General features: G+C 37.2%; 2 protein-coding genes across 3 annotated transcripts in view; both read left to right on the top strand.

Annotated features, from left to right (window-relative positions):
* LOC139124206 (uncharacterized) overlaps positions 1-16,713 on the top strand; it is a 75,326-nt gene that overhangs the window by 40,828 nt on the left and 17,785 nt on the right. The gene's annotated exons all lie outside the window — the stretch shown is intronic.
* LOC139124283 (uncharacterized) lies at positions 1,800-16,391 on the top strand. Its single transcript, XM_070690424.1, has 9 exons — positions 1,800-2,098; positions 9,191-9,332; positions 10,268-10,387; positions 11,071-11,193; positions 12,147-12,263; positions 13,912-14,118; positions 15,207-15,425; positions 15,850-16,071; positions 16,345-16,391. Exons 1-9 carry the CDS (start codon positions 1,847-1,849, stop codon positions 16,389-16,391), a joined length of 1,449 nt encoding a protein of 482 aa, XP_070546525.1. The 5' UTR covers positions 1,800-1,846.

The following is a 16,713-nucleotide window of genomic DNA, read 5'->3' as shown; positions in this document are numbered from 1 at the left end:
TCATCTTATCTGTTTTCTACTTATCTGTCTGTTTGTACGCCTGAGTCTGTCAATCAAAGTATTTACTTTTGGAGCGGTATGTATTTATGTGTACTTGGTGTATGTACACATGCAATAGTCAAAAACTGGGAATTTCAACACACTTTGTGGAGTTGACCGAGGAACTAAAGGTCATACATATAACGCATATTGCCTTTATTTTACTGGGCCTGGGAAAATTCCTGTTAGCAATACATGTTGGATGAGTATTGTGGATGCGTTGACTCAATAAGTGTCATTGATACTCCCTTGTGTCAATTACTCAACACACTTCAAGTAGGTAACAATTTGCAAAGCCATACATTTATAATACATTGTGTTGACATGAATGGCAAATTTTTCTTCTCACATTAAGCTTATGAAGGCGCCGTGTTCTTTAATTATAGACGCATTGTTCAAACGCGGCTTGTTGCCTTTTGACTAAAAGCAATTTAAACGACCTCTCTCCATACTCAAATTATTTACGAGCTAGAATCATACTTAAAACTATGACTGGCATGTTTCACTGTACTTTTAGCAGTCTGCTCACTTTCCGATTTTGAAAAGTTTACAAGCCACTTATTTAATATTTATTTATAACAATTGCAATACTGAGTATCCTTGATTTGACATGGGAGAGCTTCATAAAGTTGTAAAAGTATTTTCTTTTCATTAAGAAATCAGGAAAAACTAAGGACTAATACCACCATAGTGAGCGATGTCAACAGGAATAATGTGAGAACCATACTTCCTTAAGATAAATTGCCCCTCAGGCGTAGATATCAAGACTTTAAATCTTTTACAACATTTTGTCCGGCCTACCACTTGTTGGGACTCATTTTTTAAACTGAAGCTCGCAGTGGTGGAAATGTTTTCTTCGGCTCAGTTTCTTGAAAATCGAAAATGGTACTTTTCCCCATCCCTTCAACATCCCTTCTACGATCAGGTGACCTTCAGGCAGAGTAATTTTGTTCGCACACGTATAAGTAAACTTCTCATCGAGCCAGTATTAACAGTTGTAGACTTGATGCTTACAATCATCGCGCCCACCTAACCCTATGTTCATCTACTCATCAAATTTTCGTACAAGCTTCTAAGCTTCGACATCAAAGTTCTGTTTGCTCATCCCAAAACTTTAATGTGGACTACAGGTGTATATAATTTCACATTCTACTCACAAACAACATCGATTACGTATTTGGGGAACCGCAGATCAAGAGAATTTAGAACTGCACTCAACAACTGTTCTACTGTCTACAGCAGATATTAATGTTAAGGTAGAAAGCGCCTCGGGGAAAATACTTTGATTCTCGAACATTTGTTTTTCTTTTCTGATCTCCCGCTTCTGGGAATTCATTTTGAAGGTACTTATACTTCTTAGTTTTTTGAAAATCGAATATTTTAGTTTTCTCTATGTAGCTAACAGAGGGATGACGGTCGATTGATTTTCTAATATTAGTAAGTCAAAATTTGCACAGGGATCCCCGATTTTTATTCCTGATTTTAAAAGTTAAAAGTTGAAAATTTCTTGAGAAAAATTTAAGAGAAAGTATTAGTCTTTTAATTTCGAGGTGCATACTATCTTAATCATACTGTCAACTTTGTGAAAGCGATGATGAGTTGCAGAAAGTGTGCATTGTAACACCGTTTCTAATAAATAAATCATAAATTGATTTCGCGTTACCTTTTGCAATGGACTACTTAAGTGAATATTATATCAGATTTTTACGGATGAGACAGGGACAGTATCTGCGCAAGCGCAGTTGCTGGCTACAGCTTTTTCATTTTCACAGTGTCGCTTTCGTGAGCAACATGTAAACAGATCACAATGACATCAACATCAACATCGACAGCAGAGGGCCAACGTCCAAGCAATGAAGATCAAACTACAGATGTACGAACACTTGCCGTGGACTTTGCAAACAACACAACTGCTCACGGTATACCGAGGATTGTCGGTGCCCAAAACAAATGTGGTCGTTCGTCATGGATTCTGATCGTGGTGGGGGCTCTAACTGTGCTCAGCTACCAGATTGCCCTGTTGATGGTTCAATATTTTGAATTCAACGTCAATGTCAAGGTAAGGGTAATTTTTTCTCGTAGCAGTGTCTTTAATCGAATCCAAGCTGGATATTGTACAAATCCCGAAAAGAATTTACCACATCCAATCCGTTGTCTGGCCGGTTACAACATGCCACATTATCTCTATCCCTGCCTTGACCTTGTCGCCCATGCCCTTACCTTCAGTCGTACACATTTCTAGATTACGTAAGACAAGCCACAGACTCCTTTTCTGTGGACAAGCACACTATTGTGTGATGGGGCAGTCAAAAGAGTACTACGATGTGATTGCACAAGCATCAGTACAGAACTGTAAATGGGAATTTGTTTCAATGCAGTTATCATTGGCAAACAGTATGCTACATTAACTATAATGAACAGTAAAAGAGTAAACATTGTGAAAATATCAGTAACTGTGAGTAAGAATTACACATGCTGGTGATAATTTTACAGAAACTCAACCAAAGACCTCCAAGCCAATAATAAGTTGTTTTCTTAAATATTACTGCTTGATGAACTACCAAACATTGTTTACATTAATTCCATGCAAGAGACATTTTTACTTTAGTATGGTAGATTGTATCACTATTTTTGATATACCAGGCTACATGGTATTGTGTATGGGTGTGTCCATTGCAACAGTTGTCAACCATTACATACTTGGCCTTGGTACTTCATGGACTATGCATCAAATGTGTTCAAATGCACTTGACATTATGATTATTACAAGCTAAGGCCCATAGAGGCTTTAAATATTGCATTTACACTCACTTTGGCCTTCCATATCTGACCAAACGTGAGCCACGTGTCGTTGCCGCTATGTAAATAGGTTGTAGCCAAATCCGATGTGTACACTGTCTGCGAAGACCTTTTCTTTTAACGTTTAAACAATTAAAGCACAGCGAAAATGGGAACAAGTGCCTTATGTCGACTAATATTTAACTCATAAAACGCCTTTACTTGAAAACCTGTGACAGAAAGGAAAACAGTACACTTTGCAATAGAGACTTGCAATTTGCAAACATCAAGACATCTGTGACATATATCTCTAATATATTGAAGTTCCGGGCCCGAAAAGCGCACCGAAAAATATACAACATCCAGTTATCTCTGATATATGTCGGATATATTTAAGTCGCGTGCTCCTAGGGCGCGCTGCAAAATATATATCTGATATATTAAAGTTACTCGCCCGAAGGGCGCACCAAAAGGTGCAACCTACTGAAGAAATTCGTGGCTGCTACGATGTATTTTAGCAAGTATCACCCGGAGCTGAAATTCAAAATCACACTTACCTCCTATCAGGCATTTCAAAAACATTTGACCTCCCCATCACCAAAGTAAATAACATGCTGACCCCGGTGAATCCACCGCCCCCACCCCGGCCGGAGAAACTGACCAGTTCCCTACCGGGCTATCATTGCCTCTGTCTTGACCGTGCCTTTGTCACACATGACCTTAATGTGAAGCATACCCAATTCGTCAACCAAATACAATATTATCTCATTGAGGACACGCTATATGCTGCCATGTGCTTACACGAGTATCAATTTATAAAAATACCTGAAAATGCTAAAAATAGAGTTTAAACAGTCACCGAGTATGTGATATTGTATGACTATTTGCACTGACATGCTATCATTTAAAATTGTACAGATGTCTGCGCACCGTCAACATGGTAAATTTTGTGACATTTTTACTCAAAATCAATGCCGTAAAGCAATGTCAAGTCATTTAGGTGATGTGTCAGTGTTCGGAGTGACAGTTCTCCAACGTTATACAGCATCAGTTGTCATCCTGAACTCAAAATCGCTAGCAGCTAAAATTTTGATATTTTTTGGCCACATTGTCATCGATGACAGCGTTGCTCATCCGCCAGGTAGAATCACTTAGTAATGTAAAGCAATAAAAGCAAACTAGGTGTGGATTACTAATTTCAACGACGTTACTCAACAGACAGTATTTTAGCAAGTCAAAGCACCTCACCAACTGCAAATATACCTGTCCTTTGTAAAGAATAACAGGTTTGTCTGTCAAAATACAAAAAAAATCATCAACATTTGTTTACAGACATGCAGCTTCAACGAGAAGATGTCGACACGATCAAAACGTATGATAATGTTCATCGTTGATCTCTCTGATAGCTTGCAAGAGACATTTCCCAGTCAAAATTAACGATCCTCAGTTTAGGCTAACGTTATTTACCTACACTTATTAACCCTATCACCATGATGATTTCGCCAAAACAAATTCCTATCGATGGCAATTGTGGAACGGCCTACAGGGATTTAGGGGTGAAAGGGCTAAACAATGTTTGGCAGGACAAAGTAAAGCATTTACCGAGGTCATTCCAAATTAGAGTAACTATTACCTAATAAAACATGGGTATCTAGAACAGGTTACACGTTGGAAGGCCGTTTTTCCCCTTTATTTTTTATTTATGCAAATCTCTTCCCAACTGTATCCACGACATCATGTTTCATAATACGTCAAGATTGTACTGGGCACGGATTTACGTGAATGACAAAATACTGCAAATTTGGCCTTGTGCCAAGCTGACTCGCTATAGTTGAAATCAAGGTCAGTACATGTATCCTTATAGAACTTCACTGAACTGCCAATTAACCCTTTCACCACCATGGTTTGTCCCAAATCTATTGTTTTCTATGGTAAAGTTGGACCTGTATACAGGGAACTGGGGGTGAAAGGGTTAAGCCAGTATTGTAGCTAGAGATCTTGAAACCAACCTCGCCTGTTAATGAACACAAAATCATGAATGATCAAAGAAAAAAATTGGTTCAATTTTCAACTAGCTTAATGAGGGCTCCGTGATTTTTTAAACTTAAAGTCCGTCGAACGGAAATTGAAATGAGTCATTTAAAAGGTTTATTGCGGACAACACAGACGATATCCTGAAAAAATAAAACATTTGATGGGAGTAATGTTTTCAGTGACTTTTAAAAAGTGTACACGAATGTTAAAATGTTTTTTAGACGTAGACTCCATATCGCCTGATAACAACAGGCGACAATGATAATTTAAAAATTTCAGTAAATTTGGGACATTGACAGGTAAAAATTTTAAAGTATCAATTACAAGTTCATATCATTATTCATAACCGAAAGATGCCAAACTGACCTTGCATCAACTGAAAGCCAGATGCACATCTCACAACTGATACTCGATGAGCGTGTGGGCGGTCAATTGCGTAACGATATGTTTTATTCACATCAAATAATTTTGTAGTTGATTCCATATTGCCTGATCACTTAAGACGACAATGATACTTAAAACAGTTTCAGTAAATTTGGGACATTGACAGGTAAAAATTTTAGAGTATCAATTTCAAGTTCATATCATTCATTATTCATAACCGACAGATACCAAACTGACCCACTGTCAACTGAATTTTATTTTTTATTTCATTTGGCTCTATTTAATGAGGGTAGCCTGGTCTCCCCGGGGCCCTCGAAATTACTACTCATTTAAAATACAAAACAACAAAAACAATTGAACTGAAAGCCAGATGCACACTTAATAACTGACACTCGATACGCTTGTGGGCGGTCAATTGCGTAACGATATGTTTCATTCACATTCAAATCATTAGACTCTGTTGGTGGTAGTTTCGTTCGTTTAAGGTAATTATCCTGATGAATAAATGTGACATTTTTACTAACTTGCCTTGATTAGCTTATCGTTCATTGCAAATTTTAGCCCTTACAATCTCTTTAAGAGATACTATGCGGTCGGATGAACTCTTATCTTCAATATTATGATAATGTAATGCACAATGTGGGTTTACAATTTGACTAAGGTATTATAAGAGCGAAGTTGTAATTTTGGAAGGGTAGCTTTTCCATCATAACTCGACTTTTCTGTACAGAGCACTGTGAAAGAAATATAGATTCTTATAGTCATCCACAAGTCTTTATCTTGGTTGATCTTTGGTATCCTGTTCGGTACGGAACCAATAAGAACCCAAATGACAGGAGGGGTGTATTTTGAAGGAGCAAATGTTCTAAATAGAGAAACATAAGATACAGAGATCAACGAACATGGAGAAAATTGAATTAGTTTGTGTATAAGACTATTGCAAAATATCTTGGAGAATAAATTGAGAACAAAATACGGTAGCCATAAATCTCGGACAGAAGACAAAAATATCGGTAATGGAGAGCTCGGTAATGGATAAAAGTCAATTAATTTGAGATTGCAATTAGAGTTATATGAATATTTTCCATTAACGATTTCGAATACCTGGCTGAACGGGTCCACAAAGTTCTACATCCGATCAAAATGCCCATCACCTGTCGCCTCCGATCTTGTGATGTGTAGCAAACTACAGGGAGATAGAACAGGACACAATCAATCTTAGGAGACCAGACCTCGAAAGCATTTCGTTTTGTTTTGTTTTGTTTTTTACATATTTGAAAGTCATAAAGCTTAGTAGTATTTGGTCTAAATGTGTTTAGAATATTTGATTTGAAAATATCATCCACTTTCAATTATTGGTTAGAGGCTGAGGCAAAATTCTACTTCATGATACAGAACGAATGCATATTAATTATTGCAAATTCTTACTACGGCAGAACAGTTTGATTTTCGAATTGCAGCTTGGGAAGAGCCGGGGAGGTTTTGGCTGCAAACCTTAAGGTTTTCAAAAGTTATGACAATATACAGAACAAAAATAGAGAAAAAGCCACTTTCCGCCTAGACTTAATGGTACATGCTACATTGACGTGCCAAATATAGGATAGTATGTTCCTTTTTTAGAGCGAGCAAACTTTTAGGAAAACAATATTGCGAAAATCACAGGGCTGGCGTTGCGCTAGCTTTCAACGTTAACTTGATTTTGTGTTGAAACAAGATTTCGTAATATCGGAGAGGGGTAAATGGAAAACATGTACAGAATATATGTCCTCAAAGGGCAGGTTTTAGAGAAGTTGGAAGATACGTAGATAGAAATGATGAAATCGAATTTGCAATCACCTTTAATGTAAAGCGATAGCGATAAGCAACTATCACACAGCATGCAAGCATGTTATGTGAATATATCTATAGAATCAGAGCTCACCTAAAGAGTCATCATTGAAAGCAATAATGCATGGCATCATACCGTGATATCAACATGACAGAATACAATCCATTAAAATTATTGCTGCCATCTTTTATTGTTTGTCACGGCAGGAATGGGATGACATATGAATATGGTCATTAAACGCAATTACAGGGCCAAACTTGCTCAATATCCTTTCCAGAGGAAATTTAATTCATGCGTTTCCATTGTTCGCTACACACAGAAGTACGCATAGGGTATGTAAATAAATCGGTTTGAAAAAGAATAACCTCATGTACCTGATGGCAAGGTCTGTTCAATCACAGTCCGAGGCCCTTTTTTCAATTTAATCAATGTTGGAAAGCCAATGGACGTGACGGCATTTCTTTGCAGAAGGGGTTTCATGCTTTTAAATTGCACCATTCTTCGTCTTCACGTGTGGCTCAGAGCAGACAACCAAACATCTGTACAATTCTCATGAGCGTTACGGTACAAGATAAACACGTGTCCTTTTTTGCTCACGTGTTTACACACGTGAGCATATGTCGCAGCGATGTCTGTCTGTCTGTCCGTCTGTGTGTGTGTGTGTGTCTGTCTGTCTGTCTGTCTATCTGTTGGTTCAATATCTCAAAAACGGCTGATCAGATCAGAATCAAATCTGGTACATAGATTCAGTTAGCAAATGGCAAGAACTGATTAGTTTTTGGTGGGTGTGGCTTGCATACTTTTTGCTCATTTGCATAATTAATGATTGTAGAAAAAACGGATATTCATTAAAAACGACTACACACGATTTGATGAGATTTGTTCCAAATGTTGATCACACCAAGATATATCAGCAGTGGGAACCATTAAGGGGTGACATGAAAGAGAGTTGCTAATTTGCATATTTAATGAACTTTCCTAATTAGGTATATATATATCTGATTTGACTCGATCAAAATCGACCAAACTTGGTGTGTATATTAAAGATACTATGATTTAAAATTATTGAAAGTCATTAAGCGTTTTAACTGCAGCCAATTCCTAATTTACATATTTAATGAACTTTGCTAACCAGAGATATATATTTAAATTGACAGGACCAAAGTTGATGAAACTTGCCACATGTATTGAAGCTACTATGATAGAACATTTTTGAAAATCATTAAACATTTTTACTTCAGCCAATTCCTAATTTGCATATTAAATAAATTTTCATAATTAGAGAGATATATCTGAATCAACTGGACCAAAGTTGACAAAACTTTCTAAATATATTGCAGATACCATGATACAACATTATTGAAAATCATTAAGCATTTTTACTTAAGTTAATACCTAATTTACATATTTAATGAACTTTGCTTATTAGGGATATATACTGGGATTTACTTGATCAAAGTTGGCAAAACATGCTATGTACATTGATGATTATACCAGGTTAAAACAATATCAAAAGTCATTACACATTTTCATGTCAGCTAATTTATAATTGCATGTCTAATGAGCTTTCACAGCCCGGCATATATGTCTTGAAGGACTGGCCAACGATAATTACACTTGCTATATAAAGTGGTGATCAATGACAGCAGTGAAAGAACTTCAATATTTTTATTTCAGCTAATTACATATTTGTATACATCATTACCTAATCGGCGGTGATTATTGTTCATTACGTTGATCATAATACTTTCAATGAAGTTGCAAACATGTGGCCATGGTTAAAATTTACACATAACCACAATATATAATGAAACACGTGAGCATTTTCAGTTCATATCTGGTTATAATTGATGTTGAAATTGTATACTATGAGGTTTTAGAAGGCGAGGGAGAGTGACTACACACAGCGTCAGTAATCTCAAACCAGGGGCATGTTATAGATATGTTACCACCTTTATATGCATGCATAACATTGACATGAAAATAGGTTGCATTGGCAAAGATTGATGGACATAATGTGACCAAGGTAGCGTATTTTCTGGCAGTGAACCTGCTATCAGACTTCCACAGAAGCTCAACAGCGCTGGATTCTCGCAAACTTGAATTGTATGATATTCCCGTTGCTAGGTGACACTCATATGTGGAAAAGAAATCGAATTCCCGACGGTCACGGTATGCAACACGAACAAGCTTAGGAGATCAGCTGTCCGCGAGTCGGTATACAAAGAGATGTTGATTATGGAAAACGATAAAGTGGCGCCATATTACAGTAAGTCAACTGTAGTTAAAACTTTTTAGTCGTGTTGTTTGCCATATTCTTATGACATGGCTAATTGGCTCGACTTGTTCAATATACTTATACCAGGGCACGCGCTGATATATCGACCTAATTTCGTAAAATAACCATTACAGTCTGGCCTTTCTGTGTCCAGCTGGGTTTGACTGCATTTTAATTGCTCGTCCCAAAGTGATGGACCGGGCATGTCATGCCAAGTACTGACTAAATTTCAGGTCTCAGGCTTTGGTAGTCCGTGTTAGCTACCATTTTATGGATTTTGATAGCGCAAGAGAAAAGTTGGTAGTCTGTGGACGTGGGACTACCGCTAATTTCGAGCCCTGAAAGTAGACCAAAAAATTGCAATTAATACATATAACATTGGTACTGGGGTATTGTAAATTGTTAGATTTACTGTAGCGGTAGCTTTTTCACAATAAGCTAAATTTTGCGATGTTAAAAAGAAAAAAATAAATGCTTGTAGGGGTCATCAAAACTGTCTCATCTTCTAAGAGTCATCAAAATATTTTTAGTGGGTAATAGGCCAAGCCGACTATGACCAGTGAAAGCTCCCTTAATGTGAATTATCGATGATAAATTATTATATCCTATGTTTCTCAAGGCCAAAGGGCTACACGCTTCGTTTACGTCCCCAAACGCATAGCTTTTCGGAGGTTTTCAGGAAAAAAGCTGACAAACTTTGCGTGAAAAAATACGTTTGTTGGCAAAGCTACATATCACATCAAATCAATACTTCTAACCAGCGAACCACGGTTGGCATGAAACACTTCCCTTTACAGAAATAAACCACCGTTTCACTTCATGAGGCAAAGTTAGCCAATGATGCATCATCTGTGCGTGTTTATGAACTGTTTTCCTATATTACGTAGATAATCGAATGACAATTTTTAATGAAATTCACACTTTAGTACCGTGTATCGATGGTGACTACCTTTGTGCCGACGGTATTCATTGTATCAAGCCTTATCTACGTTGTGACGGTGTCAACAACTGCGGTGACATGAGTGATGAAGACAACTGCAACTATTGTGAGTATCGTATGTATGTATGTATGTATGTATGTATGTATGTATGTATGTATGTATGTATGTATGTATGTATGTGTGTATGTATGTATGTGCGTGCGTGCGTGCGTGCGTGCGAGCGAGCGTGCGTGCGTGCATGCGTGCATTCATGCATGCATGCATGTATGTATGTATGTATGTACGTACGTACGTACGTGTGTGTGTGTGTGTGTGTGTGTGTGTGTATGTATGTATGTATGTATGTATGTATGTATGTATGTATGTATGTATGTATGTATGTATGTATGTGTGTGTGTGTGTATGTATGTATGTATGTATGTATGTATGTATGTATGTATGTATGTATGTATGTATGTATGTATGTATGTATGTATGTATGTATGTATGTATGTATGTATGTATGTATGTATGTATGTATGTATGTATGTATGAATGTGTGTATGTATGTATGTATGTATGTATGTATGTATGTATGTATGTATGTATGTATGTATGTATGTATGTATGTATGTATGTGTGTGTGTTGACACTTTTGTCCTTTTCACTAATAGGCTCTACATAAATTTCTAAATGTAAATAGAAATGAAATAGAGCCAATAGATTTTAGGTCCAACGAACATGAGCTTCTGTACACAATCTGGGGCATAGCTATCAGCTGAGGCATTGTATATTCTTGTTGTGCTTAGATCAATGTGATGAGACTCAATTCCGCTGCCATACCGGAAGTGACTTGGGAATCTGTATAAACGAAGATTTGAGATGTGATCAGTATAAAGACTGTTATGGAGGAGAAGACGAAGATGACTGTGGTAAGCTTAAAATCAAGCATAAAGTTGGGGTCACCGTGCAAATTTTAGTACTAGGGAAACAAATTAGATAACATTTACCGATATCTGAAATTCAAAATGGCCGCCATCTTCGTGTTAACTCTATGGAGAAAAGTAAATTTTTTGAGTTCGAGAAATTAGGACAACTTTTTCCATCAAGGGCTGTAAAATAAGCCCCCGCAAGTGGTAGACCGATAGAGAATTGATAAAGTTTGAACGCTATGTGTTCCCGAGGCGCGTTCTACCATAAGTATATTTAGTTTCTGTTGACTTTGTCCAGCACACGTCTTATCGACCCTTGCAAAAACTCTTCTAAATGAACTAAAATTAAAGTCAGTATTTCATATATGATTGGGAAAGTTTCTTTAAAAGAAACAGATAATGGTAACTGTCGAGAGTGGGTGTGTTTTGGAAATTGATTTTTGCCTTAAAGTATTAGTAATCTAATTCCCAAGTATGCAAAATAATATGAAATTGTTCTATGGTCACTATAAATGAATAAAATGACGTATTCGGAACACACATGTATATTTCGAAGTATTGTGGAGTCTTATCACGAAAATTAATCTAGCGATGAACATAGAAAATATGATAAACACGATTGGAACTTTGATCTTCATATTTTTCAAATTTCTCGAAAGAATTAGGTGTCTTACAGCTGAATGTTGCAATATCACAAATTACTCACAAAAACAAGTGTATAAGTTAAAATGACTAGCAGATGCGCTTACATTTGCAGATTAAACTTACGTAACTTCACACCATCCAATTATCCCAAATTAGTTCCAATCGTGTTGATTATTATCAATGAAGAATGTGCGGGCTTTGTTCAGTGAGTAGATTCGTTTATTTCGATTCACATCTAATGAATTTATTAAAAATTACGTAATTTGCTTGGTACTCCCATGTTCATAGTTTCCGTTAATTACCCTCAGAATGCAACCCAGAGACTACCTTCCAATGCCTCGTGTCAAGGGAATGTGTCGACAAGATCGTCGTGTGTGATGACGTATACGACTGCCGTGACGGAAGTGACGAATCCAATACGTGTAGTAAGTCCAATATAAAGGTTTAGGTTCCACTGAATATGTCAGATATTAACCGGTACGTACGTCTCCGAGATTTGCCATGTGAGTGCAAACTTGCCATCCGGGTGTTGCGGTGACAAATTATGGTTAGGGGTTACGGCCAGGGGTTATTATTAGCATTAGCGGGGCATTAGGCTATACCAACATGGCACAGTTTTGCAGCCATGTGGCATTTCTCTCTTGCGCGCGTACTACCCCTATTGATTATGTTGTTACAAGAAATACTAATGATGAAGGGAATGTAGTACATCTCTGAATCTGATTTATTGATTGATTAGTAGATTGATTGATTGATTGAATATAAGTATGTTCGATACTTAATCCGCTGGTTAGTCTATTACTGGATACAGTGGATGTGGTACCGTCCATTATATTTTTGTAAGCATGCCCAGGAAATGATTCAGTTTGATCTGCAGTCGGTCAAATGTCAGCACTTTTATACAGGATTGAGAGACCAGACTTGATTACCTGTCAAAAGGTTTCCTTTCCAGCACTTTTAAAACCATGCCAAGATCTTCTGCAAAATTACGCTAAGAAATTATTCCCATTTCTTGAACTTCATCACAAACAATCATTGCGAAAGTAGCATTAACCTTTTAAGATTATGGCATTGGCGTCTAACTGGTGAGAACAAAACTTAACCACCAATTACAAGGGACAGGCGAGACGTGATCTATCTGCAGCAGTAATTGAGTTTGAACTCAGTGAGTGTACAGTATCTATATTGTGATTGTGTCCGTTATTAGAGCAGTGTATATTTAAATATGACGGTAATATTGATTACCGTCATGAGCACCATTTCGTCGGGCGGGCAACAAATCGCGATCTTTTGTTCTATATCATGCGAGTGGGGCTCTCAGCCAATCACAGTAACTAGATAGTAAGTGAGGTGTAGTAAATACTTATATTGTAGCCAGTGTAATTACGGTCCTGTCTATCTCAACTCTTCTTAAAATAGTTGTATTGATGAAATCATCAAAAACTCATGATGTAAAGCATAACAAATATCGTATCTTTCCGTTAATATGCCCTGAAAGTAGGATGGGTCGGTCGGGAACTTTTTCATGTTTGTTCGGTGTGATACATCACAATACAGCAAAGTTTTGCATAATCATGCGTACTTTTGAAAAAGAAAAAAAAAGGTATAGTCGGAGGGTTTTAAGTATGGTAGGTCGGGTAAAGGAAAGATATACTTCTTATTTTGCCTCATTTTTTAAAAATTAAGAACGGTCTTATTTTGTATTTTTTCTTTTTTTAAAACGACCTTGGTTGAATATTATGATGAAGTATATTACATGGTATGGATTGACCTCGTCATACTAATGAATGTCTTTGGATCAATAATACAGAGAGAAGATTGCCGAGAAAAGTTGGACGCCATTGTTCTTTATGCAATCGACTACGCGGAACACATAGCCGATGCTGGTCCTAAAGCAAAGCACGAGAGATTGATAGTCGGTAGTCCATATTGAACATACCCGATGATTAGAGCTATCGTGCCCGTTTATCATCTTCTTTCATACTTAGTCTGCTGTTTTGCATCACTAATGTTATATTATGCATCAAGCAAAGGGAAATATTTGTCACCTTGATATATTCCATTTCACTTCAGTTCCAGATGTCAATAACGTGGCTCTAGGGAAAGATGCATGGCATTCCATTGGTGACGGCGAAATAACTCAGGTTCCAGAAGGCAATGATGGCAATCCATCCACATGTATTCAGACGCCCCTCATGGAAAATCCATATTACGTCATCGATCTTGGAAAAAATCATATTGTATATGGATTCACTATAACTCATTTGGAAACTGCAGAGGGTAGGTTTTGATGTGTATTTTTATGAATACGAATATATGCAATTATTTACATGTATGTGTGCATTGATTTACTTATTTATCTATCTATCTATCTATCTATCTATCTATCTATCTATCTATCTATCTATCTATCTATCTATCTATCTATCTATCTATCTATCTATCTATCTTTAGATGTATGTTAGCGATGAATATTTACCCTTAAAATACAATACCTATGTATCTATATGTAAATTCATGAAAACGCATACACTAGCAACTAAGTATACCTGTATTGTGGCTGGCAGGCTTGATCTACGTACCTGAATGCAAAAATATTTCTATCTCTCAAACTACCAAACTGACTGTTTTTTATTATATATGTCTTTCAAACAACCGGCCACTTACGTATCATCAGTATAACGTTACTTTTGCCGGACCATTTAGAGGTGATCTAGAGGGCAACTTAATCCCTTTCCCTCACAAACGGCCAATTAATAGAGTGACAGGCTTATCTGTACCTTTTTAAAAGCAAAGTGTTAACGTTCCTGACAACCTCAACTTTATAAGATCCTGATGAGAACACATACAAAGATAAGAGCACTAGAAAGTGAAATTGAACATGACTAACAAGCAGCAGATTTGAACATTGTTGTTAGTCGATAATTTCCATGCGATTTTTGATCAGGAGTCACACAGGGCTTGACAAAGGTATAAAAGTGCATGTTCCTTTATATAGCAAAGACCCATGTATAAGTCATTGGCACTTTCAAGTTTGCTAAAGGCATTTGGATCGGTCACGTGGTTTGGCCGCCTTACTGGATTTTGAGAAAATCACAATTTAATGTTTAAAAATCTTCAACGCCAGAACCAACATACCGTTTAAATTAATATTTTACATCTACCACCCTTAGTTTAAGGTCATTTAAGTTTGCGAAAGGCATTGGGATCGGTCACGTGGTTTGGCCGCCATCTTGGATTTTGTGAAAATCAGCATTTTATGTGCAAAAATCTTCTTCTCCAGAACCAACATACCCATTGAGCAGATAGAGCTAAATAAAACGTACAGGTACTTAAACCTAATGTTGTTCAATTCGTGTCTTCATCAGAACGGCTCGAAGGTTTTAATGCTCTTGTCGGAGTTCAGCGGGAAAGATTTTATGAGAACTACCCCTGCATAGAGTCTATCTATTTCGACTACAGCATCACCAGGGCATCCACATTTCAATTTACTTGTCAGCCTTCTCCGCTCGTCGGTCGTTATGCAGGCATTGTATTGGATGAATTCGAAGACATGGTACTGTGTGAAGTTGAAGTCATGGCAACAGGTACACATTCAATGGATTCTATGTAGTACTTGATTCTAAACTTGTAAATTATTACAACGACATCCATTCAAATTTTCTCTTTAGCTTCCTTTTTAACTCACCAACAATCCAACGCACTCATCAATTAAACCACAACTCCCCCGTTAATCAATCATTCACTCACTTTCTCACTCACTTAACTGAGCCATCATGGCCTACTCTTATGAGCTCGACATACAGTTGCCTACTGGTAAGGATACCGTGCCCACGATCAGTAGCGGATTCATCTTCAGAGAATAACCAAATCGCGATTCGAGTGTGATGGCCCTTGAACGAGACATTCAACTCTTTATTACATGATTTGGCAGTTGGTAATGAGTCATCGTACTGTAAATTAGTTTGCTCGATCCTTGGATGACGGAGTCAATGTACAATTGTCCCACAGATTCTGTCTTGAAAAACTTGGCGATTAAAAAGCCAGCGTCGCAGAGTAGCCAATATGCAGATGGCAGTGCAGGTAAAGCTGTTGATGGTGATAAATCCAGTGAATACGACGATAGGAGCTGTACCCATACAGAGTATGAATACGAACCGTGGTGGAAAGTTGACCTGGGTGATGTCTACGAAATCTATGAAATCGTAATAACAAACCGAGGTGACTGCTGTGGTAAGCTTAATCTTATATATCTCTCTATTTATTTCTTTGTGAATGACGTAAGCAAAGCCGGTATACATTCACTTAGCTGTAGGTACAGACAGGTAGTTTAATGATGGATTATGGCTAAATAGATAGATAGATAGATAGATAGATAGATAGATTGGAGGATGTGTGGATGCGTGTGTGGACGGCAGAATAAATTGATAGATTACCAACTGAAAGGATAATATTTTCAGAATCTCATAAAAAATGAACTGACAATTAAGCGTGGATAACACCTAGATATCGCTAAGCTAGCCAATTCCAAAGAATTGCCTGTAGTAACCTAAGAATGCGCTTAACAGGCCTCACTTTCTTGAAACTTGAAGTCGTTAGTGAAGATATTTTAAAATGTCGCTAATTGTGCACCATGGCAAATTTCGAGATAAAATGTCAAGATTATTACTTTTTATTTTTAGACAATGCCGGAAATTGCCGACTCAGCATTGTTGTTACCGATTTTGATAAACATATCCTTGTGTATTATCATTGCTTATTTAACAACCCACGCATGTGCAGACGATCGGTTACTAAATGCGCAGATATACGTCCTGGAAGAAACTGGATTGACAGCGCAAACGTCGTGCGCAGAACCTCTAAATTATGAAGACT

Source organism: Ptychodera flava (genome assembly GCF_041260155.1).
Source record: "Ptychodera flava strain L36383 chromosome 23 unlocalized genomic scaffold, AS_Pfla_20210202 Scaffold_23__1_contigs__length_28996876_pilon, whole genome shotgun sequence".
NCBI lineage: Eukaryota > Metazoa > Hemichordata > Enteropneusta > Ptychoderidae > Ptychodera > Ptychodera flava.
The sequence above is the reverse complement of the archived record's forward strand: the minus strand, read 5'-3'. Positions and strand labels throughout refer to the sequence as shown.

What these genes read in the sequence shown, in the direction of transcription:
- LOC139124283 (XM_070690424.1), top strand. Translation starts at nt 1,847, where the DNA reads ATGACATCAACATCAACATCGACAGCAGAGGGCCAACGTCCAAGCAAT. An exon ending in TAAAGTGGCGCCATATTACA is followed by an intron (nt 9,333 to 10,267) that starts GTAAGTCAACTG and finishes TTCACACTTTAG; the next exon opens with TACCGTGTATCGATGGTGAC. An exon ending in TCATTTGGAAACTGCAGAGG is followed by an intron (nt 14,119 to 15,206) that starts GTAGGTTTTGAT and finishes TGTCTTCATCAG; the next exon opens with AACGGCTCGAAGGTTTTAAT.